At 44.3% G+C, this 24,122-nt stretch overlaps 2 protein-coding genes across 11 annotated transcripts in view; one reads left to right on the top strand and one right to left on the bottom strand.

Annotated features, from left to right (window-relative positions):
* LOC106749511 (transcription elongation factor, mitochondrial-like) overlaps positions 1-8,571 on the top strand; it is a 10,776-nt gene extending 2,205 nt beyond the window's left edge. For all 4 annotated transcript variants that reach the window (XM_014629029.1, XM_014629028.1, XM_014629030.1 and 1 more), the window contains 6 exons: positions 27-172; positions 313-532; positions 800-946; positions 1,067-1,232; positions 1,530-1,846; positions 2,022-8,571. In XM_014629029.1, the coding sequence (XP_014484515.1) occupies positions 27-172; positions 313-532; positions 800-946; positions 1,067-1,232; positions 1,530-1,846 (996 nt within the window). In that variant the 3' untranslated portion in view covers positions 2,022-8,571. The remainder of the gene's footprint in view (positions 1-26; positions 173-312; positions 533-799; positions 947-1,066; positions 1,233-1,529; positions 1,847-2,021) is intronic.
* A 1,321-nt stretch (positions 8,572-9,892) lies between these two features.
* LOC106749510 (cAMP-dependent protein kinase type II regulatory subunit) lies at positions 9,893-23,897 on the bottom strand. 7 transcript variants are annotated; one of them, XM_014629022.1, is made up of 9 exons: positions 21,641-21,983; positions 20,398-20,942; positions 19,360-19,451; positions 15,107-15,190; positions 14,310-14,416; positions 13,278-13,536; positions 12,761-12,919; positions 12,536-12,638; positions 9,893-11,929 (listed from the first exon to the last, which is right to left on the bottom strand). In XM_014629022.1, exons 2-9 carry the CDS (start codon positions 20,435-20,437, stop codon positions 11,799-11,801), a joined length of 975 nt encoding a protein of 324 aa, XP_014484508.1. In that variant the 5' UTR covers positions 20,438-20,942; positions 21,641-21,983; the 3' UTR covers positions 9,893-11,798. The 7 variants fall into 7 exon arrangements, with proteins under 7 accessions (XP_014484508.1, XP_014484509.1, XP_014484511.1 ...); XM_014629023.1 differs by having other exon boundaries at positions 20,398-20,682; XM_014629025.1 differs by having other exon boundaries at positions 20,398-20,616.
* Between the last annotated feature and the right edge of the window lie 225 nt (positions 23,898-24,122).

Raw genomic sequence — 24,122 nt, 5'->3', positions numbered from 1 at the left:
TCTCTATTTTATTTTGTGGTTTGTAGGTTAGCAAATATTGGGGACCAAGAACAATAATTTTCAAGATGAATAGCACAGATACAGAAGTTTTTGACACAAACTTGTTATCGTCAGAAGAAAAAGACAAGATTCTTAATGTAGTAAATTATCAAAGTATGGAAGATTTATTGCAGTAAGTCAGCTATGTTTATATGGCAAGATTTCTTTATCTTAATGTTGCAATAAATTATTGGTTTTTAATGATATATTGCAAGCATTATATTATCAACTTTTAATTACATACTCTTCATTATTATAATTATGCACAAAAAGGTACTCTATTACTAAGACACGTGCGAAGAATTTAGAATTGCATCGTACAAATAATGGACTATATAATTCTCTGGAAGATTTGTTACAAGTAAAGGGTTTAAATAACAAATGTTTATATCAATTTTATAAGTCAATTATAACTGGCACGAAGAATAAAACTTCCAAAAAAGTTATTTCAGGTTTGGTCGTAACACCAAAAATTACCGATGACAATCAAAAGGTACGTAGAAAGCTAAATTATCTTAATTTTCTATAATTAAAAAAAAATATTACATATTTTTTTATATATGTGTATATGAAAAAAGTTTCACAAATAAGATGTACAATTTAAGAAAACCCTCATTTATTAAATATATGTGTCAAAATAAAGTTTTCTTATTCTTTTTTCTGCATAGTTTCTATACGTCAATCAATTGTTTTTATCCTTGTATATATATTAAACACATTTAATTTGTGATGTTTTATCTCTGAATATAAATTATTATAGGAAGTCAATACAGTATTAGGCATACATGTGGGACAAGATATGATAAGCTGGTCATTGCTGAGTCGCGATTGTGAAATATTACAGTGGCAATACAAATCCTTTACACGCAATCGCGTAAAGGAGAATCTCCATTCCTTACTTCAAATAGTAAATATCAAGATAACAAACTTATAAGATTGATTTAAAAAATCTCAGATTATTTATTATCAGTTGTAAGATGTAGTTGCGTTGTATAATTACCATTGTTTTCTTTCATTTCTCACTTAGGCGTTACCGATCGCTGAAAAATTACCGAAAGCTGATCGATATATAATGCAGGAATTTGGCGGTGACAATTTTCGGAAAAGTCCAAAGTTTCAACAAATCCACATGGAATATTTAGCGATGAATGCCATTATTCTGTCGCACCTGGCAACGCTGAGTTCTAAATTCGGTAGAGAGGAAATTATTACGTATTCGAGTAGAGAAAAAAAAATTGCGCTGACACTAGAACCGAGGTGGAATATAATAACTCCGGTCATCTCTGAAACGATAATTATGTTTGTCGAAAATCACTTCGATCACATCTACCGTATTTCTCGAGAAAAACATTATATAATCAACATAACTTCCGTTCTGCAATCACCATTAAGTCTTATCTAAACAGTCGTTCTAGTGTTAGTAACTCTCGCTGTATACCACGAGGCAAAGAAGATGTTTCTCCAATAGAATTTTATCATAAAATTTTCAGGTACTGCCGAGTTTGTAGCAAATAATATGTTTATAATTCGTCAGAATGTCTTACAAAAGATCTACGGACTCGTCGTTGGGAATGAAGGAATATCTACCCAATATATGCTTCAAAAATTAATGGATGAGAACAGTGGATCACTGGAGAACAAGGAACGCTTACCGTCTGTATATATAAGGCCGGAATTTCAAGAAATGTACAACGAGCAAAGTCCCGTCAATAAAGAGCAGATCAGTTGGTCTTTGCTGATAGCATTGGCTTTCGTAGAACTGGTTGTGCACGAAAGAACCGACATGAGAATTCGTAATCTGACATAGGTGATAAAATGCACTGTGTATTGTCGTTTGATGATCTTATTAGAAGACGGCGCGACCGCAACAGGATGATATTATCAGTGGATGTTTTGCTAATTGACTTTGATTTAAATAATATAAACTAAAGAACACAGACCATGAAAAAAGTATATCGTATATTTTGTAATTTTGATTTCAGAAATCAGAATGGAATTAATGGTGAAGAGAAGAAAATTGTGACAAATATAAAACGAAATTTGATCAGAGATTGAGTCGAGTTGACGATTCCTTCGCTGAGATTCTTTCTAAGTCACAAGAGAGACACTGTTATCGGTAGTTCTTGTACATGCAAGAGTCGTTGGTCGCTGTATCTTACATAAAAAGAAGCCGGTTTACTCATAGAATAGAGAGAGAAAATCGAGGGTGTATGAGCGTGATGAGAGAGTGAGAGTGGCATCGATGTGGCAGTAATAAAAACAGTAAATTTCTGTACAGATCTATTCATTTATTATATCCTCATTTTTCGTTACGCATTATCTATTTGTAGTATACCAAGTGTATATTGTTGCTCGCTGCTCGGATACAAACTCTCGCGCATCGAGTTGTCAATTTTGTTCTCTTCAGATCGAGCAATTCGGCTTGTTTACCGCAAAAATAGAGGATCGCTCGGAGCTTTCGCGAACGGCCGAGCGGGTGTACGAGAGAGCGAGACGTGCAGCTCGGTGTATGTATGTATGTGTGTGTGTGTGTGTGTGTGTGTGTGTGTGTGTGTGTGTGTGTGTGTGTGTGTAAGCATATGTTTGATTGCCTACGCGGATGCGATTCGAGAAGAGTTCCCTGATGAACCGAATGCGCAGAATTCTTCGCCGGAATTCCTGTGTCGAAATGTGCTCGATGCTCCGATACTCGAAGCATGACTCGGTGGAGTATACAGTGAGTACTTTCCATTTAGTGACGCAAGCGTCATCCTATCTTTGTTGTGAATTAAATATAGGACAAAGACAAAATGATGCTTGTGCCCGGGAAAAAAATGATCATATCGTCATACGTGAATTTTGCCCTATATATGTCCATATAAAATCATATATAATTACATATGTCCTATACATCATAAAGAATACTGTTATACGAATGTAATTGAAGTAAATGTTTATATTTACGGTTGTCCGCGATGTAAACATTTAATTCAATCAAAAAATTCCTGCCGCTTTTAATTCAACAGTATTTTTACTTCGTGTGGACATATACAGGGTGACCGAAAACATATCGGAAATATTTCAAGTATCAATTTGGGAATGTATTTAGAGTCAAAAAGTCTATATAAATATGTGTCCTAAACTTAATCGTTGCCAGGTTTTCGGACACCTTGTATAATTATGTATATAGCCATGTAAGGACAAAATTCATATACAAATTACGTATGATTATATATAATCATATACAATTTTATACGATTATATATAATCTTTCTTTCCCGGGTGTCGATTTGTCTTATTAAATGGAAGACACCCAGTACAGTAGCTATACGGACATTGAACGCCGTTACTCGACAATCCGGCAGTGATGCTGTGCGACAAGCGTGTTATCCTGCGTTTAACGTCAGCCGATCAAGCACAAGGGGAAGCACACCGATACGTGAGCGAGCTTTTCGGCGAGAAAGCTTTCTCTCTCTCTCTCTCTCCCTCTCCGAGAGACTTTGCTTTACGACCGCGTCTTAGGCTCCATCGGAAGTACGTGGACTGATGATGTGTCGATCGAGCTTATTCGCGATGAGAGAAACTCTACGCGTCGCGGAGAAAGGAATGGGAGCTGTTTGCGCGATAGATGATCATAAAACCCGAAGTGGTAAATTTCGCGCGGAACGCAATTAAACTTTAGAGGCGTCGAGGCAAAGGAAAACGAATTAACATGTTTCTGTTTGCCGAGAGCCGGCGTCCGTCATCAAAGTTGGATTCTAGGATTTCGCACGCGGCGTGCCGCTTTTTCTCATCATTTCTATTCATCTAGTCTAGTCCATACAGCTACACGCACACGTTTGAGAACGAGAACACGAGATAAAATATGTATATATATATATATGCATATAGATTTCAGCGCGAGAAACAACAACGCAATTAAATCGCTCAGAAATATGAAGGAAACAAAGCACTCGCTGCTAAGAGCGTCATACAGAAAGTCTTTAGTAAAATCTCTTTACTTCTCTCGATATATTAACAAATTATATATATATATATGGACATACATCTGCGTCATATATCGTACAATAAATCGTGCGATTGCATGCGAATCTCTCGATTAACTTTTGAACCGCATCGCTGCCAGAGACTGTTTAACACATTATAATTATTACGAATTATACCCGATCAGACCAGCTGGAAACGAGTGTCGACATATATACTGATATCTTTAATATATGTATATATGTGTATACATACCTAACAACTGTGTGTACATAATATATGCTATATATGTATATATCTAAATATATATGATCATGTATAGATATATATGTGTGTGTGTGTAACACATATATATTTATATATATGTATATACACACCCATATATATGACACAAATTGCGAAACGAAAGGGCATTAAGTACGTATATTACTATCTCATAATTTACAACACGGTTTGTCGTAAATAGAAATGTTCCTACGCATGCGCATATATATATGTATAAAATCTATTCAGCTTAAATATACATTTCCGGCGGGGCGGCGGGCGGGATGGGTCGCGCTCCAAGCGATATTATTGGATGCAAGATGATGCGATTTGAGCGGGTCGCGTCGGGAAATACGTATGAAGATCCTCGATGCACACACGCAGAGTGAACATAAGAGTCGCGGTTACGACGGAACAATCTCGTTTCCCGAGGGACGTCGACGCAAGTTGAACGATCTTGTCCGTAAACAATACTATTGAATTCAATACTGATCAAATTAATCGGACCTTTCGTTTCTCGCGAACAACGGATTCGTATCTCGCAACTCGTCAGAAATCAAACACACAGACTATATCATTTACATCTCATCTATATAATAAATATTATTATTATTATATAACAAAGTTAGTGTAAAATATCTGCCTGAAGTAAGCGATGCTGATGCTCTTGCGCAAGGAAAAAGGACTACATGTCTCTCTACGTGGATCTCCTTTCCTTCTCTTCTTCTTCTTTTGAAGTTACAAGTTATAACGGTTAATATCGACACATCGGGTGGACACACGTCGTCGGACGAGTTACACGAGATTAGAACTTCGCAGCGTGAGTTTCAACGTGATTCTCTCTCGCTTTTAAGCAGCACGTGCGACAACTCATCCGAGAACTCGCCAGAAGATCGGCTTCTTGAACGTCGTTAATGGAACACAAAGGAGTTCCGCGAGTTGTTTTATTCGCATGTATACAATATACGTCACGCATCAAGCAACGTGTACACATTTCGAGGCTAATGTATACTCTAAATTTATTAAACATTTATTACAATTAGAGAGAGAGAGAGAGAGAGAGAGAAGAAAGAAAGAAAAAAGAGTGTTTTCTCCCTTTATCATGCTTTGGTTTGAAGACGCAAAAGTAACGAAAGCACACACAAAGGGAGAAAGAGAAAGAGACTTTGTGGTACTTTTGGGGTCTGAAACGTCCCAATTTCTCGTATCCGCGTACTTGTATTTTCCCTTTTCTTCCTTTTTCGGCACATTCGTGCGACGTCTGTGACGGGTTAAGTCGTATCGTCGTTGTCGAGTTTCAACAAGGTAAAAAAAAGTGTCAACGTGTAATCTTCTCGTAACGAAATACTTTGGCATTAAAATGAAGGAAAGAGTAACGACAAAATGTTGGTCAAGACCGCAAAATCTGTCATTACGAACGATAATAACCGAGGGAAGGAGCGAAACGTGAAAACGTCAATTTACTTTTGTCACACAAGCCTTGTACATACATACATTGCGACACCGGACGATTGTCAGCACGCAACCGAATTGCCTCCTCTCATGTCACAAAAGCATGCCTCAAGAATCGAGAGATCGCACTTTAGGAGAAATTTCTCTCGAGTGCACGCGTAGGACTAGGGCTCGCATTCGCCGAGTTCGTCCGCGGCGAATGCGCGAAGATGACACTTGAAGTCGCGTACGATTAGCGAAACGTGATAATTAGGTGCTTCCCATTTAGTTACACAAGCATCATTTTGTCTTTGTTCCACATTCAGTGAGTAACAAAGACAGGATCGATGCTTGTGTTGACTTGTGTCACCAAATGGAAAGCACCCGATATAAGTAACGGATTTTCGTCGATGGCGATATTTCACGCGAAAACTCTCACGTTCTTTTTTCACGGCCGCATGAGTGGAGTGGTGTATGATCAGTCATGAAAAGGTTGCGACATATTTTTCCTTATAAATTTCGAAACGAATTCCGTGTCCAATAGGAGAATTTGCTTTTTAATCATTTTCAGGATATACGTTTTTCCATTTGGACATGAGATGCGTTGTGAAACTCGTTGAAAAAAAAAAAAATGTTACTTTCTGCGGCCGACCGTACACGTCGGCGAAGAGAAACTCGCCGATACACGGCGAAGCTTGCGCACGAGAGAGAGAGAGAGAGAGAAGAAATACGAGAAGAAAATCAGCCGCAAGTTCAACCGCTCTCAACCGTGGAAAATTGGTCCGATGCGCGGGCTGTGTGCACTGTCACACGCACGATGGCATGGCCGATGCGTTGTAACGACATGCATATACATTTCGACACGATCGGACACATCGTGGAACACGACGCAACCGTTGCGATAGGGGGCTAGAACGGAAATTACGCGTGATAGATAAACAGTAAGTGTTACTGGCACGTATCATGGATGCAGTCAGCGCTTTGGTCAAAGTCGCTGACCCTTTTCTGTCTCGATACACGGCTATATTTGGTCGGAGACATTTCTCTACTACGTCACGTGTCGCATTGGACTAGAATCGCGATACAGTTAGTGTCGGAGAAACGAGCGCTCCGAACATGCCGCTCGAACATCTCGAAAGACTCGGTCGACAGTTTTTAGAAGAAGGGCGCCGTCGAAAGTCTCCGGGGAGAACAAGAATCCCGCGAGAAGCGGATCAACATTCGTTAAAAGCTTCGACGCCGAAAACGCGCTATCTGTATCAGACATAAAAAATCCGAAGGTAGAAGCGATTTCCCGCGCGACCTCAATTGCTATAATAACGACGCGTAATATTTACAACAAGCAGCATCGCACTCGCGCGCGATTTTCGCGGTTTCCGCCCGCCGAAGTCCTCGATGATCAAGAGAGCTCCGACGAGTTCTCGAGGTTCGCGCGAGAATTTTAGATTTGTTAGAACTGTCGAGAGTCTATCGAGATATTCAAGGCCTTCCGCCCATTTATCGGCTGCTCGAGAGGGGGTGCTCGAGATTCTACGGTAGCTGCATAGCCCGCGAGGGAGGAATTAATTCCTTCCCGCGAACTCGAATCCCGTCGCTGTGAACGTGTAGCGCGTGCGAACACACAAAATTCAGAATTTCAGCGCACAACGAAATCTCGCATCTCCCTTCGACTCCTCGTAGATCTTTCCTCATTTTTTCTTTTTCTTGGAAGTAGAAAGGCGAAGATCCCCTAGTGGCACAGTAAGGCGTACTCTCTTCTTCTTCTTCTATTACTACTATTACTACTACTATCACTACCACTATTACAATATTCATCCATAGGACATTTTCGGTGTGTATTGCATTATCTTCCATGACGATATAACATGAATTATACAACTATCGGGGGAGAAGAGCGTAAACTATCGACGAAGCAACATAAATTAACAAATTATCGTCATAATGCACACACGCACACATACATAAACATACACACATATACACACACGCGCGCGCACGTACGCATAACACACCAAACGATACAATACACGCACACATACGCGTACTCTCAGGCATACTAAGGGCAACACGCAATACATGTAAGACGAATCACATGGTAGATACACACAATAATGCGAATTGGATAGATTGCCTAGCTTGCTCGATGCTTTACACTTAATTTCATCGCGAATGTAACCTAACACAAGTAATAAGTACTTATGCGTATCGATTTTAATCAGTGTGTGTGTGCGCGTGTGCGAATAATTTTTTTTTCGTTTCTTTTTATTTCTTTGTGTTTTTGTTTTTTTCTTCTCCTTTCTTTTTCTTCCTTTTTTTTTTTGCAAACACACTTCGATGTGTTTTCTCGTGTTCAGCAATGACCGTGTCACTTTTGTGGTTTCTGGAAATTTTCGTCGTACTTATCATGTATACACAGAATACAACATCGGCCGAGTCACAATTAAAGGTATAATCCACCAATTTGATGCCTCACGAATTCGACAAGTCGAGTCATTTACGAGATATCCTTCATATTCTCCTTAATTTCTTTTTTTCTTCTCGTAACGAGTCTACGAGAAAGAGGAATGAAATACTCAGTCGAAAATAATATCACAGCCTGGAGACACTCAGTGGAAGACTAAAGACGCTGATATTATAACACCGAAAAGAAAAACAGTTTTCCATCGCGTGAATGTTAAAGAGCGTGAATTCTCTCCGTAGATCGCTGGTCTGATATATATTTCCTCCGTTAAACGTTAAAATCTACTTGCTTGAACACAACGGCGCGCGAGATTCGGCTCGAAGCGTCTCGCGTGTTAAACGAAGAGAAAGAAAGGAAGAGAGAGAGAGAGAGAGAGAGAGAGAGAGAGAGAGAGAGAGAGAGAGAGAGAGGGGGAAAAAGAAAAAGAGACGACTAATAAATTAAGGTGACGCGAGACGTCGCGTGAAGAATCAACAATAATGAAAATACGACTAATAATTCCAATTGTCACTAACAAGTCTCCGTTTAATCTCACCTCTGTGTGATAACTAGTCTCCCCTTTCTCCCTCGCACGATTGTGATATTATTTAAAAAAGCCCCGTGTCTCGCGTTTCGCTCGCGCAATAAATATACACGGTTCACACGGTGTAATAAAAAGTTTTCTCTCGATTGCCTTGCGACCGAGCGTGATCGTCAGGAGGAGATCGCGATAATGGCACACGATCGTAAAAAGTGACTAGTATTCGCACTTGTTCGTACAACAACGATCGAATCGAGTTCCCGACCGGACTTTCTTTATCACCACGACAGACGTATATCGTTTACATGTGTGTATATATGTATATATATACACATACATATATATGTATATAACGTATATCGTGTGCACACGTAATAAAAATAAGTTGACGGATTCTCATTGATCGATCTCGTTACCACGATTTATCGGCGAGACACACTTGAATGTAGCGCACGTTGGCTTGGACGCGCGGACACCGCGCCGAACTTTTTTCTCGCCGGGATTCTCGCGTTTTTTCCTCCGCGTTCTCACGCGGACGACGGCACTTACTGCGGATTACCGACGCGCATCATCGCAGAGCGATTACGTAACGCACGTGTCTTTCTTTCTCGTTCCCGTAGCGATCGTGTTTGCACATATGTAGCAAGTCGCCATAAGTGCGCGTCTTTCTTTTGACATTATTTCGTGTACACACACACACACACACACACACACACACACACACACACACACACACACACACACACACACACACACACACACACACACACACACACACACACACACACACACACACACACACACACACACACACACACACACACACACACACACACACACACACACACACACACACACACACACACACACACACACACACACACACACACACACACACACACACACACACACACACACACACACACACACACACACACACACACACACACACACACACACACACACACACACACACACACACACACACACACACACACACACACACACACACACACACACACACACACACACACACACACACACACACACACACACACACACACACACACACACACACACACACACACACACACACACACACACACACACACACACACACACACACACACACACACACACACACACACACACACACACACACACACACACACACACACACACACACACACACACACACACACACACACACACACACACACACACACACACACACACACACACACACACACACACACACACACACACACACATACACACAAGCAACGAAACTCGCTTCGCAACGCATCGTTACGCGTCCGCACGTCTAAGCCAATTTTAAGGCTCGCTAATCTTGGATTCTCTACGCGTGTAGCAAGTTGTTCTATATCCGAAATAGAATGCGTTTGTACGAGTCTTGCGATCGCGTGAACGATATACCCTTCAACGGTAAACAAGTGAGTTTTGTGAATCGGCGATTTTACCCAGGGTGACATTACCGTGACGGAAGTGTGAAACATAATTGGCGCGGTAACGGTGTTACGGGTCGATGAAATATGTGTCTTCTTCTCAGATTCAGAGAGTAGATCTGCGATTTTAGAATGTGCAACTGATATCTTCTCTTAGACGCGAAAAACTAGTAGTACGGAATACTGTGCGCTAGTTTACTTCCCAACCACAAATAATTGCAAGTTAATCCTCAGTACGGGAGTGCGTTCTCGCCGAATTTCTGGTGAAATTTACGCGTCTTGTGTAAAATCTATAAAGCGTAAAAGCCACGCCGGAATACACAGGACGTGCGTGAGTCTCAACGAAATTGGCACGCACCGAAGAGATTTATCTAATCACGTCCGATTAAAAGAGCCATCGTAGAAACGTAAACGACGATTGTTAATCAAATACTCCACATATAGAAAAGCTGTAATTATAGTAAAAGAATGGAATGGAAATACTATTATGCGGACTGAAAACACACATCAAATATATTATTATCGTGCTTAGAAATTATTTTATCACGAGCATGTGCGCCGCGTGCGACGTATATTGTGTACGTGTATGTGCGTGTTCACTCGTGGAGTGCGGATTGCGCGTCCAAAATGCACAAATTATAAAGGTGAAATACATTGATTGTCGCATCTGATATTTCAAGATATTATTTGTTGCTGAATGCGGGGGTGGGGGGAGGTATCAAAGAGTATCGTATAGTTCCGCCTTTTTTCCCTTTTCTCATCGGTTCAACGACGGCAATATGTTACTTTCATTATCTCTGGAAGAGTGATATGCATGTTATAGGTATTTTCTCTAAAATTCTCGCGAGACTGTCACGAGCGTCTTAGCGTGACTGAACAACCGTATATCCTGCAATTTATCCCCGGCCAAGAAGAGAAGTTCAACGAGAAGAAGCATTCGATTTCGAATATTCCGGGTTTTTGGCGGTGCCGTGCAAAGAAACAAGGGAAATTATAACTTTACTTCCGATTACCTCGAAACGAACAACGCGCGAGTGTGTGTGGTCGTGTGTGCACACAGGTCGAGATATACATCGAGACAGGCAATGTCGAGTCGATTCCGGGGATAAGTCGGATGTTAATAAAAACGCTGCCCCCGAATCCCGGCGTTTCCGAGGGACATACGACACCACGGACGGCGCGAATGCAAAATCAGCTAAGAGAACACCTGAAAATACTCGCGCACGACTTTCGCGACCGACCGACCGAGCGGGCGGAACGCGCTATAACGCTCTCACATTCATATTCTAGCGCATACAGTCTTGGAGAGAATATGTTATATAATACCGTGTTTTTGTTGTCGATATCGTGTTACATACACGACACAGTCGTCGGAGAGCGGCCTTTTTTCGTTCAATGTGTGTGTCACAGGTATAAACTTGGTAACTATCATCGACGAATCTTACACCGGTATATGTCTAGGTGAATAGTCAATACGAAAGTCGACTCTCGGAGAGATGATGCTCGAAAACACGCGGATGAGATTCAGAAGTAGGTGGTACAAGTTCTTTTTTGTGCTCCTTATACATTATTATTATTATTATTATTACGCTGTACGAAAGGCGTCGTGTCTCTAGTACAGCGGCGCGGCGATGACGAGCTGCCCGGGGACAGTTCATCGGATGTCCGAGATGTTGGTTTTGCTGCCGAAAATTTTGACTAGTTGATCCTCGTAATCGTCAATATTACGTTTCATAAGTTCCATACACGGGCCGAGCAGACGCTCGAATGCCTCAACGTCCAAAACTGCAAACGAGCAACAGTCGTTTGTGAGTGAGTGAGCGACTGGAATACCCCACCTTCCCCCTTCCCCTCTTTCCTTCCCTATTTCGGACGCGCTGGATAATTAACTTCCTCTCGTTCGTGCTTATACGTGCTTATACGTTGAATTCGTTCACGAGCGAAATTATTCCCCCTTTAATCAAATATTTACGTGCAGTACGAATTTAATATTTGCGCGTTTTTCGTTCGCGCGTTTCGTACATACGCAGTTCTCTCTCAATATTGTAAATTGATTTTTTTCTATACGTTCGCTGGTTTGAAATGTGCTCATTCGCGGAGAAGTTAATGGCAGTAATAATAACGCATGGAGAGCGAGTTGAAACACCGCAGAGCATCGCTTCTGGTTAGGAATGTTTGAATGTGAGAGATATACACGCGAGATATTTTATAAATATCTGAAAAGAAAAACAAATTAAACGCGCAACAAATAACGGTGTATCTCCTAATTACTAGGCTATTAATACCGACATTCGCAATTATCACGATAACACGATATATACTGCCGTGTTATTGGCCAACCTGTCGATTCGTAAACGTAATGAAAATCTCGCGTTAACGAAACAAACTTACATGCCAGTTTGATGTCCCCTACAGCGTAGGCCGAAGCAGCACGTGGTTTATGCGTTACGAGTGCCAGTTCGCCTAAATAACCGCCGGCCGGAACGCGATTAATCTGCGATATTAAAGGTAACGGATGAGTAAGGAGCCGGGACTTTTCTTGGCGCGCTCGTCGCCGTGGAAACCGTCGTTTGGCATTTCGCGGAGCTAAATTAACGTATATATATATAAATGCACCTCGATTTCACGGCCGTTCTCGCCGAGTATAGTGATCCTGACGATGCCGTCCTCGACGAAGTACATTCCGTCCGCCGTGTCGCCCTGCCTGATTATTTGCTCGCCGTCGGAATACTGTTTTGGTACGAGGGCGTCCGCCAAATTCATGCGCTCGTAAGACTGGAAGGGAATTTTTACGATTACACGCGAACGAACGTACCGTCCGAGTGTCGCGACAGAGTCGACATTTTGAAGATTCGTGAATACGCGTGACTTTCCGTACAGCGACTTGATTTTTCGATCAATTATAAACATAACAGACATGAAATATAAATGTGTACAACAAATACGTATAACATTATTTATAAAAGAAATGATGATATATAAAATATTAATACGTATAAATATACTGTGCGATGATAAAATATTAATATTTAATGTTTCGCAATAAGATATTAATTTTATCATCCTATTTTTTCCGCTTCACGAAGATACGAGTACGAGAGGCTATTAAAAGACAGACATGCGCGATACTTGCCTCGAGGGATTTCAACATCGGCACTTTGTTGATGAGGTCTTCGTACATTTTGCGCTTCTTATACGCGGATTTGAGAAGAATACGCCGGAAGGTTTGCCTGTCCATGGCCCAGAGCGTGCCGGGTGTGATAGCTTTGACGGTGGCTGCTCTGGGCATGTTGTACAGAAGGGCCAGTTCTCCGAAAGCACCGCGATTATCGTAAGTGTGAATGAGACTGTCCACCCCCGTGGGATCCTTCACGTAAACCTCGAATTTCCCCCTGAAACACGAGATGTGAAGAGAGACGGGGAATAAGGAAACGAGCGATTTCGCGGTTACGAACGCGCAATTTCGCACGGGATGAACCGGCTCCTTTGATGCGTGAAAAAACGCGATGAGGAGAGACGAATCACGAGTATAGCTTTCTTTTTCTGAACGCGTTCGCTATCACGCGTCACGTACGTGTGACGCACCGATTCCCGTGAGATCGACGTCATACATGCGTGACGGCGATAATTTCCCGCTCAATGTTTACATAAACGGATAAAGTCTGCTTTACATTATCGCATGGAAAAGGAGGAAGCTAAAAATGTGGGGTGACGATTGTGGTTTGTCCAACTGAACGTTGACAGTGGCTACGTTAAACACACACACACGCACACACACATACATGCACACAACTACAGAAGAAGCTGCGAAGCGGATCGAGACGTCTGGTGCTCGTTTCTCGATAACAATGCTTGATTATTATCTTAATTAAAATTGTCGGGAACGTTGATATCGACTCGTTAAAACTTTCGATGCCCGAGTATATTCGACACGTTTCGCGTTTATTCGATTGCCACGAATAATCCAATAATCGAAAGTCCTCGAGCAGGCAGTTCTATATTCGAGTCCAATCAAATTGTTCGAGTAAAGCGCGGCCGTTCGAATTATTTTCAGCCATAAGCTAAACCGGCCGAGTCTGTGCATCGCCTCTTGGTTCATTGGAACTTCCCGCTGAAGGGAGAAGCCCATCGATACGTTAACGGTAATATAAAGAAAAAGTATTACCTCTCGATCACATAAAAGTTGTCACCATCGTCGCCCTGTCGGATAATAAATTCTCCCGGTTGAATGGTTTTTTCGAACATCGCGTCCAATACATCCGCCATTTGTTCCTGCAAAAGTAATTTTATTACTCGCGTGTCTCGCGCTAAGGCGTTGCCATGCGATATTTAAAAAGATCGGCTTTAAAAGCGTGACAGGAGCACGGGAATTACCTTAATATCGCGGCAGCAATCAATGTAACGACGCGTTTATACGTTTATAAATATATTCGTGCGTGTGCGAATACACGAAGCGTTTCGCTGTCGCGGTGGTTTCCTCTCGCTCGCGAATTCTCAATCGACACGGAGCTTTCGCCTAACGAGAATTTTCAGGAAAACTGCCTCCCCCTATCGAGAGCCTTTTCACATTTACGGGAGACGTTGAGCAAGTTGGTAATTAAACGGTACCCACGGTGAAAGTGGCATCGAAGTATGAAATCTCATGAATCTCTCATTTTAAAAATCGCTGGTTGATTATTTCGATTATTACTTATTTCAAACTATTATTATATACTCCATTATACATTATTTTATCGCATATTATAATATTATATTAATATTATCATTATCGGTCACCGTCGTCATTATTATTATTACATCGATCGCGCGGATCAGCTTTGTCGCAGGCAAGACCGATCGCCCCTAATAAGAAAGATTATTCGTGGATTTCTTGGTATTTCGCCGAGCTGGCGCGCAGTAGCCAGCCTCGTTATATTCCTGTTGCGCTAATCAAGGCTGATGAACGCACTATGTTTAACTTACCTCGTCTAGGGCGCGAAACAGAAGTATGTTCTTAACGCTCTCGCTGAGCCTTTGTCGCTGTTCGTCGCTCTTTGGATGGACCATCTGAAACGAGCGGACGTAAGGACATGAACGAAGTGCAGACGGGAAAACAACTCAAACAAAACTCCCCTCCCTTCCCCGAGCACATTGTCGGTCAAACGACCGGAATCTACAGCGTCGATCTGTAACGATCTTTAACGTGTTCCTCTAGCCGTCACCTCTCTCCCCGTATACCACGACAGATTCTCGAGACCGTATTTTATACGAAGACCTATTTTACTCTCCGCAACGTTGCAATTCTCCCTAAGAGGTCGCAACCGGTAAATTCGATATCTTAAGCGGGACTTGAGATACATCGCCCTTTACGTCGGACTTGGTATACGGCGGCGGTGAACTTTGACCTCTACCCCGCGCGCGAGCTTGGCTCGCCATTATTTCGGAAGGGAGACGCTTCATCATTTTTCAGTTTTAAGGACTGTCCAACCGTGCAAATTCGAGATAGCGTCCCTTCCCGAATTTTACGCTGTTATTGCGCTCGATGATTTCTCTCCGCCTCCTCCTTCCAATTAGAGATATTCGCGGGGGTAATCAGTTTCTGCGAGCGACAAGTTCTTTGTCTCGTTATCGTCGCGATTGTTGCACACAAAAGCGATCAATTTTGCAGGAGGCCGTCGCTTTACCGTTACCGGCCGCGTGCTATTGTGCCGTGTGCATCGTACGATAGAACTTCATCGAGAGGGTCAGCCACGCCGTTTCTCGCCACCTGTAAAACTGTTAATTTCGCGCCGAGCCGCATTATACTTTTTAATGTTGCGCGCGGGCGCGCGCGCTCGCGACGAGCCTGGAACGTTAATAGAGCCGACTTCCGACTCGTCGTGCGTTAAGCCTCAATGAAGCCTCAACATTCGCTCACGGTCGAAACTTCCGTCGCTCTTTTCCCGTGGCGAAAAAATCGAGGAAGATCGCGCGACTCGTCACGATCGTCAACGACACGCTAGCTGTGTCTTCCGGTCTGCGCGGAGGAAAAGATTTCTTTGGATTTGATCAAATTTCTTTCATCGAGACAAATTTGGAAACTTTCAGAACAGAGCAATTAAACGAACTTTTAATTCGACAAATAGGATTGTTTGGTTTCTGAACAACAAATATCTCTTTACGTCAAGCAACACATTTCATTTGTATTTTTATCCAAATATTGCAATGGCTTCTACAGACAATAAATTATTTGAAAGGACACTAGGTTAGGAAAATATTAAAGAATTTCTTTCTTTCTTTCAACGGAAAAAAATATTTAATATATAATGAGATAAATTTTTCATTTGTTGAAAATCAAGCATTGTTTCTTCTGAATAATACTGTTTTCTCCGTCAAACAACATTTTTTTATCGATAACACTCGGGTGAAACACTTTCATTCAAAGAAAGTGACATTTGATATTAAATGATATTGTTTATATTAAACAAACTCAAGTCAAACAAACGTGTATACTGAGAATTCAAAGAAACCTTTGACTCTGTGTTCGCGGCGCTAGTTAAAATTCAGCGCGTTATTTTTCAATGCAAAGACAGATACGTCGATTCCGCGCGTTCTATTTGTCGTTCGCATATATTATTTCTATGGTTAGTCACACGAAGGTTGCAGCACTTTTTCTTTCGACAAGTTTCGGAACGTCTCCCATGTCCAATAAGAGAATTTATTCTTTAATAATTCTCTCAGAAGACACGTATTGCTGTTAGATACGAGACGCGTTATGAAACTCATCGAGAGATACTCGAGTGTCGCAAACTTTTTATGACTGACCACATATACGATTACACTGTCATCATTTTTCGTCATAAATAGCGGAAGATCGTCGAAGGTTCGTTCCAGTTTCTTCGTCGTCTCTCTTTTGAAAATCGCGAGTGTCCCAGTTTTTTCTGCCTATTGTCCCAGTCAGCAGCACGTAAAATATAATACGCCGTCCCGGCGGCGGGTAGGCACTGCCGATTCTCCTTCTCGTCGTGTAACCACGGCATCGATAATCGGATTCACCGGATGGTCTTTGTGAAATGCTCTCGAACCGACGACGTTGCGCGCGCGGCGATCCTTCTCGCAAACCTTACTCTACAACACAACCCTCTTTCACCCTCATTCACGAGCGCACTCGCTCGCTCACGTGCACGTATGTACCGTATATATATATACGTATGTACACGACGGTATAGGTACATACATGTAAATCACCGTCCGTGCCAGGTTATCGAACACGCGACCTGACGTCACAAAGGTACATCGCCTCGCATCGCCGAGCAAAGTAACTCTTCGTCGCGTTTCGTCACTCGCGCGGCAGCCCGAGAGAAAGAGAGGAACAGAGAGCGAGCGAGTGAGAGAGAGAGAGAGAGAGAGAGAAAGAGAGGAGGGAAGAGAGAGCGAGAGGGGGAGAGACGCTTTATAGACTACGGTATATTATATTATATACCTCATGTGTATGTGCACACAGTGCACGACAATGTTTCGTAACGAGACTATTTTCTGCTACTACCGAAAAAAAGCCAATTGCCTCTTCCGAAGGCAGGTTTGTCGTCGACATCCTTCGCGCGCAAAACATGACGGAATTTATTATAAAACCGGCTTTTATCTCGCTGGACTGATATGAAAAATTCATATTTCGCTCGATCTGCTCAACGAATTCTCCGTCGTGTCGGGAAATAATCAATAGGCCACGTCCGAAACACACACCGAAATCTCTGAAAATACGAGCGAACGCCAACGTCATCAGCGACGCTGCGAGAGAAAGCAAACGTCGAGCACGTAGCACGCGATGTTATGCATTGTTACGCGTTCTCCCGTTCCTAAAAACGACACGTTGGAGAATCTATATCCCCGTAAGGAAACAATCGATAAGCGATGCATGATGAAGCGACTCTCGCTCGTGAACATTGAAAATAGGAAAAGGTCTATCGATTCTTTTCTCGGACATCAAGTGGTCCTCCTCTGGAAGCTGCCTACGCGCGTTGCGTCGCGAAATTATTCTCGCAGGAATAACGCGTGATAAACGGTGCTTTATAGGCGACACACATACACGTATTTCGTAACGAGATCATTGCGCGTGCCATTCTCCCTTGTTCTCTGCCCTCTTTCGGCCCTGAGAGAGAAGGAAAAAAAGGAAAGAAGGGAAAACAGATCGCTCCTGTTGAATATGTATTCATCGTCGCGCCATACTCGATACGAAAATATGCGCGGAAGTGCCATCCGATACGCACGCGCAGACGATGAGGTTGACCTGAAAATTCACACACGGGGTATTTTCATTTTAAGATAATAAACGCGCGAGAACTGTTGCGCGTCACGTCGATGCGTTCGCGGCTGAAACGAGATTTTCGCCGATCATTTCCGCGATCGATGATCGCGACGGTGTCGGTTTTCATCGATCCGGCGAGTCAGGTGCGAGTCGGAAGGAGCCGCGTTATTTTTGTAGATTTTATCGCTAGACGGAAAGACTGACGTTGCGCGATAAAAGGAAATTTTCTTAACGAAGGGGTGACGCGCGATCGTCTTCCACGAATTGACACTTGCGGTTTCTTCGATATGGGTAAAGAGGACACGTGATAATATATAACGCAATGTGGGAATTTTAAAATGAGTACGGGCGCCGTACGAATTTTGTCGTCTGTCGAGAGGAAGAGCAAAATAGATACACGAGGAAAGTATTGCAGGAAAAATGATTACAAAATCTTGTAATGCTGGACCATACTGAGATTACGACCGAAGTGTGTTGTAATCTTTAGAGATGTGTACACATAACACAAATTACTAATGATTACAGCACACATCATAATTCCGGTATGGTCGAGCATTACAAAATTCGGTGGTAATATTTACTATAATATTTTCTCCGTGTCGGAGGAACGCGTGAAGTAAAAGCAACGGTTGCCCTACCTCGAGCAATTATCAAATTGATTGAATAAATAACAAATAATTAATACAACGAATTATCAGTTAATTAAATATCAATGATTATCGCGAGCGCGCGCGTGCGCGTATCGGTGAAATTTGTTGAGGCACACGATCTGTTCGATTAACTTGACGTTTCTTTAGTCCTGTTCAGCCAAGCCGTTTTTTTTCTCTAAATATAAACGCGAGACCTTGGCAATATCTTTGCGACGACACACTTCACGCACTCATCTAGAGATTTATCGCGGAAAATCGCCCGTGGTGATTCGCGACGGTGAAACTGCGCAAAAGGGACACACCTTGAAGCCATCATCCTCCTCATCTTCCTCGGGATTGTAGGTCTCCGCGAAGACGCTCTTCCTTCTGGTGGCGAATCGGCCGACTGGTGGCTCTGAAACGGTGGAAGAGGCATTTCAATTCAAGTCCCCGGCGTAATTGTAATCAAAGCCAGAAGTGAGACGCGAAGAAGTCAAATTGAATCGGCCGAGTTGCAACGGGATACTCTGCCGAGCATAAAGTAGGAAATGAGAGACGTGCTAGGACCATCGTAAGCAGTCCGGTAGCGGTTATTTCCGACGTACTCATTAATGCATATTAATATGAAACGGTGGCGGCACCGGTGGAAGGCAAGGAAGAAACCGCGAAAGAAAGATCAAGCGTGGAGAGAGGCGAGGCGGAAAACCGACCCGATGTCGTTCGACATCGAGCGAAACAGCTGCCAAGAATGTGCGTGCGTATGTGATGTGCGATTCTCTAAGCAACCCTAAGCGGACTTAGACGGCGGGAGACACTTAGTTGCGAGAGAGACCATCGCGAACGGGACGACGACGGAACGTCGTCGCGTGGAATTCCGCCGCAGCTGACTAGCCGGCAATGCGCGCCGCTCGCGCCGATTAGCCACCTGCCGAATTATGCTCGATGCGTTTACGTAAGTGGGTAATTGCTTGCGAAAGGGGACTTTCCGAGAACTCGATATATAGAACGCGAGCTCGTCGTGCAAAAACTTATCAGTTGTTCAATTATGCTAATGCGAAAACTTGCATTGGCGCGGGCACTCATTTTTTTTGTCAACCGCCGACGAAGCCGTAATTAAAAGAATAAAGTAGAAAGAAAGATAGAGAGATAGAGAGGGAGAAAGAGAGAGAGAGAGAGAGAGGGGGAAGAGAAGGGGAAAGAGAGGGAAGAAAATTTTTTGCGATTTCGCGGGAGCTTTTCGAGGAATCTGCGAATGTTCTTTTCCCGACGAAAATGTCCAGGCTTCTCGGCACACCGTTTGAAAAGGAATTTCTTCTCGCACAGTACTCGGAATTAATTAACTCCACTTGTTACTTTCGCACCTTTGTCATCCACTGGCTCGATGACGGAGATGAGCGACATTCGGCCCGCGGAGAAGACGACGACGGTGGCAACGGCGGTAAAGACTCGGCGCGGGAGGACGAGATAGAATTCGTCTTGGCCGCCCGCTGTACGCTTATGCCCACTTTTCTGCACTCGATGCGAAACAAAGCCGTACCGACGACGCGGCGCAGCAGCAGGGGGTGTTATACCTCGTGTGTCTGCGGTTTCGCTCACAAATAACTTATTTGCACATGAATTTGTCACGGTACGAGCGCTGCGAAACACTAATACCAGAGCGAAGGCGTGAAACGTAACGAATGCGGGATGATTATTACAATGATAATGCGCGCGGAGTATTTATTTCAGTATTGTGTCGCGGAATTGTGCCGAATCTCTTACGCAATGCTCATTAAAAGATGAACGAGGATGAAATTCCGAGTGAAATTCGTGTCCGACGACCTTTCCTCGCAATTCTCTAGCCCTTAGACACACAGGGCGAAAGTTTCGGCATGAGCGATACCCCGCATGTTCACCCTTCCGCTATCTAACCTCCACGAACGAAAGAATCGAATGTTGTAGTTTGAAAGTTTCGGAAAGAAGAAAAACTCGGATTCATTGTTTTCTTTGCAATTTCTCCGCGGATGTCTTCGATTTCTGTCCCAAGGGTAGGGAGATTCGTTTTGGGAGAATTCACGTGTGTCCAGTTGAAATCTGCCACATTTACCTTTCCCCGTAAAGATAAGAAACCGAGAGAACCTACAGGAAAATGGGAGGAAAGCCGATTTTTTTTCCCTTCCGAAACCCTAAAACTACGGATACAATGTATCTGTGAACAGAGGCAGATGATATCAAGAGAGATACGCGATATCGAACGAATGCAAAGGAGGCTCTCGAAATCCCGCGCGTGTGTTTACCGACGGCCCGCGCGACTCAGACTCTCGTCAGGGCCGCTTTACATTCGTTCGGTCGTACCTTTGCACCTCCGCGAGGTTACCTCTCTCGTCGGAGGAAAGCGGAGAGGAACAAAAAAGAAACCTCCCGAAGGCGTTCTCACGGGATGTGTCACATCTATGCCGATACTACGCTCGCACAGNGGGGGGGGGGGGGGAGATAAGGCGCGGAGAGAAGCGAACGCCTAAGTTAAGAAGAAGAAAACCTAGGTTTTCGATCTCTAATTGCGAACAACGGCAAGCAAAACGACACGAGAGACCGCGGAGTCGGTGTATATTTCGCAGTGTGTACCGGCAAAATCTCACGAGCGCAAACTGCGCGAATCGCGCTCGTATCCGAGAACGGTAGCGGTAGCGGACAGCGCCTGACCGGACCGACTGGCGCGACTGACCAAGTAGCAGCTTCAACGAAGACGACGACATGACAACGGCGTCTGCTCCGACAAAATCACGCGCAGGTCTCGGAAAGTTCTCCGTCTGGCTGTCCTACCACGTCCGTTCCTTCAGTGTGTGTGATCTTTCAACGGCGATATCGCCGCCTTCGTAGCGCGACCTCGGCGGATCACAAGCCTCCTCGGCGGGCCGCAATTTACCCCGAAAAATCGCATACGCGCACGCTTGCGAGCGGTGTGCGCGAGCGCCGGTAATAACCGTATCATCTCCGACTTTACGACGCGGCGCGACACGCGCGATAAAGTTACAGGTCTGGATGCACCTTAATCTCGGAGCAGGCGCGTGGGTGACGTGTGTCACGGCGCAGCCTTCTTTAACCCCTAATTTGACGTGTCCTCTATAAAGTTGGTGCGCAAAAAGAGAGGCTTTATATAGACGCGAGATTAATTCTGTTCCCCCCCCTCTCTCTCTCTCAAGAGGAGAGAGGAAGAGAACGAGCAGTGCCAGATTGATGATTGATATACTACCGTTTATTGGAGTCGCGAGAGCGCGGGGATTGTCGCGAATTGCGAATTTTGCGCGATGGATAGAGATAACGATAAAAAAAAAAAACGGTGGACGATTGCGATAACAGTTCGGTCGTAAATATCATTTTTGAAGAAAAGAAAGAAAGCCGGAGTGCCGTAACGCGTACCTTGCGCTCGAACGTTTCTTTCATCGTATAAACTTGTCGATCGCACAATCGTGTCTCGAGGTTCTTTTTCGATTTGCGCAATTACAATATTGATACGAGTGCATAACTAATCGCGCTGCTAATTCTAGATTCAACTCGACGCTCGACTTGATGCTCGAGAGATATCTGATATTACGACAATTGACATTCCCTGAATGAAGATCATCCGGTGTACGCGCGTTCGAGTGCGAAGAGAAGGATTAGACATTTCGTTTAGTTTTTAACGACTTTCAGCGGAAGATTCTCCTCGAGAAACAAATGTCTCGTCTTTGAATAAAGATCATTTCGAATGTGTGTCAATGCTCGCGAGAATAATAATTTCAAGTCGAGCCCACTGATAACGTTCAATCGTGACTGACAGTGGAAGCGGCTCGACCGTTAATTACGCAAAGACACACGGCCGTTCGACATTTTCGTTTCACAGGGACGTCGATTTCCAGGTCGATCGTGCCCCGTCGACGATTCTACGATGTTCTCTCTCCGCGATTTTGAGACGCCCTGTGACAACAATGGACAACAAATTGGTTAAACGTTGACAAACGTTGATCGACGTCCGCGGAATCGCCCCTGAAACGTCGCGAGCGAGGGAGGCAGAAAAAAGAGAGAGGGGGCTGGTGAGAGAAAGAGAGAGAAAAGAGGGAGAGAGACAGGCCGAAGGTGAGACTCACCCTCGTCGACGGACTCGTCCGGCGTGGACGAGCAGGTCTGCGCGTCCGGTCGGATCAGCTGCGTCTGTCGGGCGTCCCGCAGCCGCGTAAAGAAGTCCACGGCATAGTCGATAATGTCGCCGGGCTGTTCCAGCAGGTAGCTGATGGTGAATTCGAGCAGGACGTCGCGCAGGTCGTCCGGCACCGTGATCTTGCCGGCGTTACGTTGACAGCTCATCTTCGATCCCGCTCAGTCAGCAACAACGATCAGCCACCCCGCGCGCACCCAAACGTATCCCTCTTTTTCACTCGACGGCTCTCGCACGCTCCGTCGTTCACTCTGTAGAGATTCGTCACGCGTAGCCTGCGTGCGTGTCACTCGGAGGTCCCGACGAGCTGAGGCCAGAAGAAAAACGAGAGCGCGCTCAGAGCGTACCGCCCACCTTCGCCTTGCTGTTTGACCGTCGCCGCTGCTTCTCCCGTCGTCGTCGCGCCGCCGGCCGCACTCTGCCTTCGTCCTTGCACCGGCGACAACCACCGCCGTCGTCGCAGCCACCACCGCCGCTGACAAGCTTCCCACGCGGTGCCGCGTTGATCCTCGCCGACGGGTCGCTGCCTGCTACCTGCCGAGACGACGCTGCGCACAGTCGCGCAGAATATACGACGGGAGCGAGGCACAAGAGAGAGAGAGGAGCCGACCGCGCTCGCTAAGATGGCGACTGATAGCGGCCGCACCAACGCCGCGTTATCGCGCCGAGGAAGCGCCATTCTAGGGAGGGCAGCTGTCACGACGACGCGGCCCGACGCCAAATTCACGCCGATGCGATTTTGGCGCTTTTCCGCGGAATTTCGAATTACGTATTTTCGCCCTCCAATGGGATAATTTCATTCCTAGGTCTCCCCAAGCGCTGCCGTCGTGGCTAGAAAATCCCTGCCGTTCGAGTCGACCAGGGAGAATTCACCATCTGCCACTGGAATTCTAGGGAAGTCTGGCTTCTGGG

The sequence above is a fragment of the Dinoponera quadriceps genome, unplaced genomic scaffold (genome assembly GCF_001313825.1).
Source record: "Dinoponera quadriceps isolate SergipeBrazil2010 unplaced genomic scaffold, ASM131382v1 scaffold3162, whole genome shotgun sequence".
Taxonomy (NCBI): domain Eukaryota; kingdom Metazoa; phylum Arthropoda; class Insecta; order Hymenoptera; family Formicidae; genus Dinoponera; species Dinoponera quadriceps.
This window is presented reverse-complemented; position numbering and strand designations above follow the sequence as displayed.

Excerpts from the sequence above, each read along its gene's own strand:
- LOC106749510 (XM_014629020.1), bottom strand. The coding sequence starts at position 23,359 with ATGAGCTGTCAACGTAACGCCGGCAAGATCACGGTGCCGGACGACCTG. Across the intron at positions 14,417-15,106 it reads TGTTTCGCGCCCTAGACGAG|GAACAAATGGCGGATGTATT; the intron begins GTAAGTTAAACA and ends TTACTTTTGCAG. Across the intron at positions 11,930-12,535 it reads AGGGGACATCAAACTGGCAT|TTTTGGACGTTGAGGCATTC; the intron begins GTAAGTTTGTTT and ends GCTCGTTTGCAG.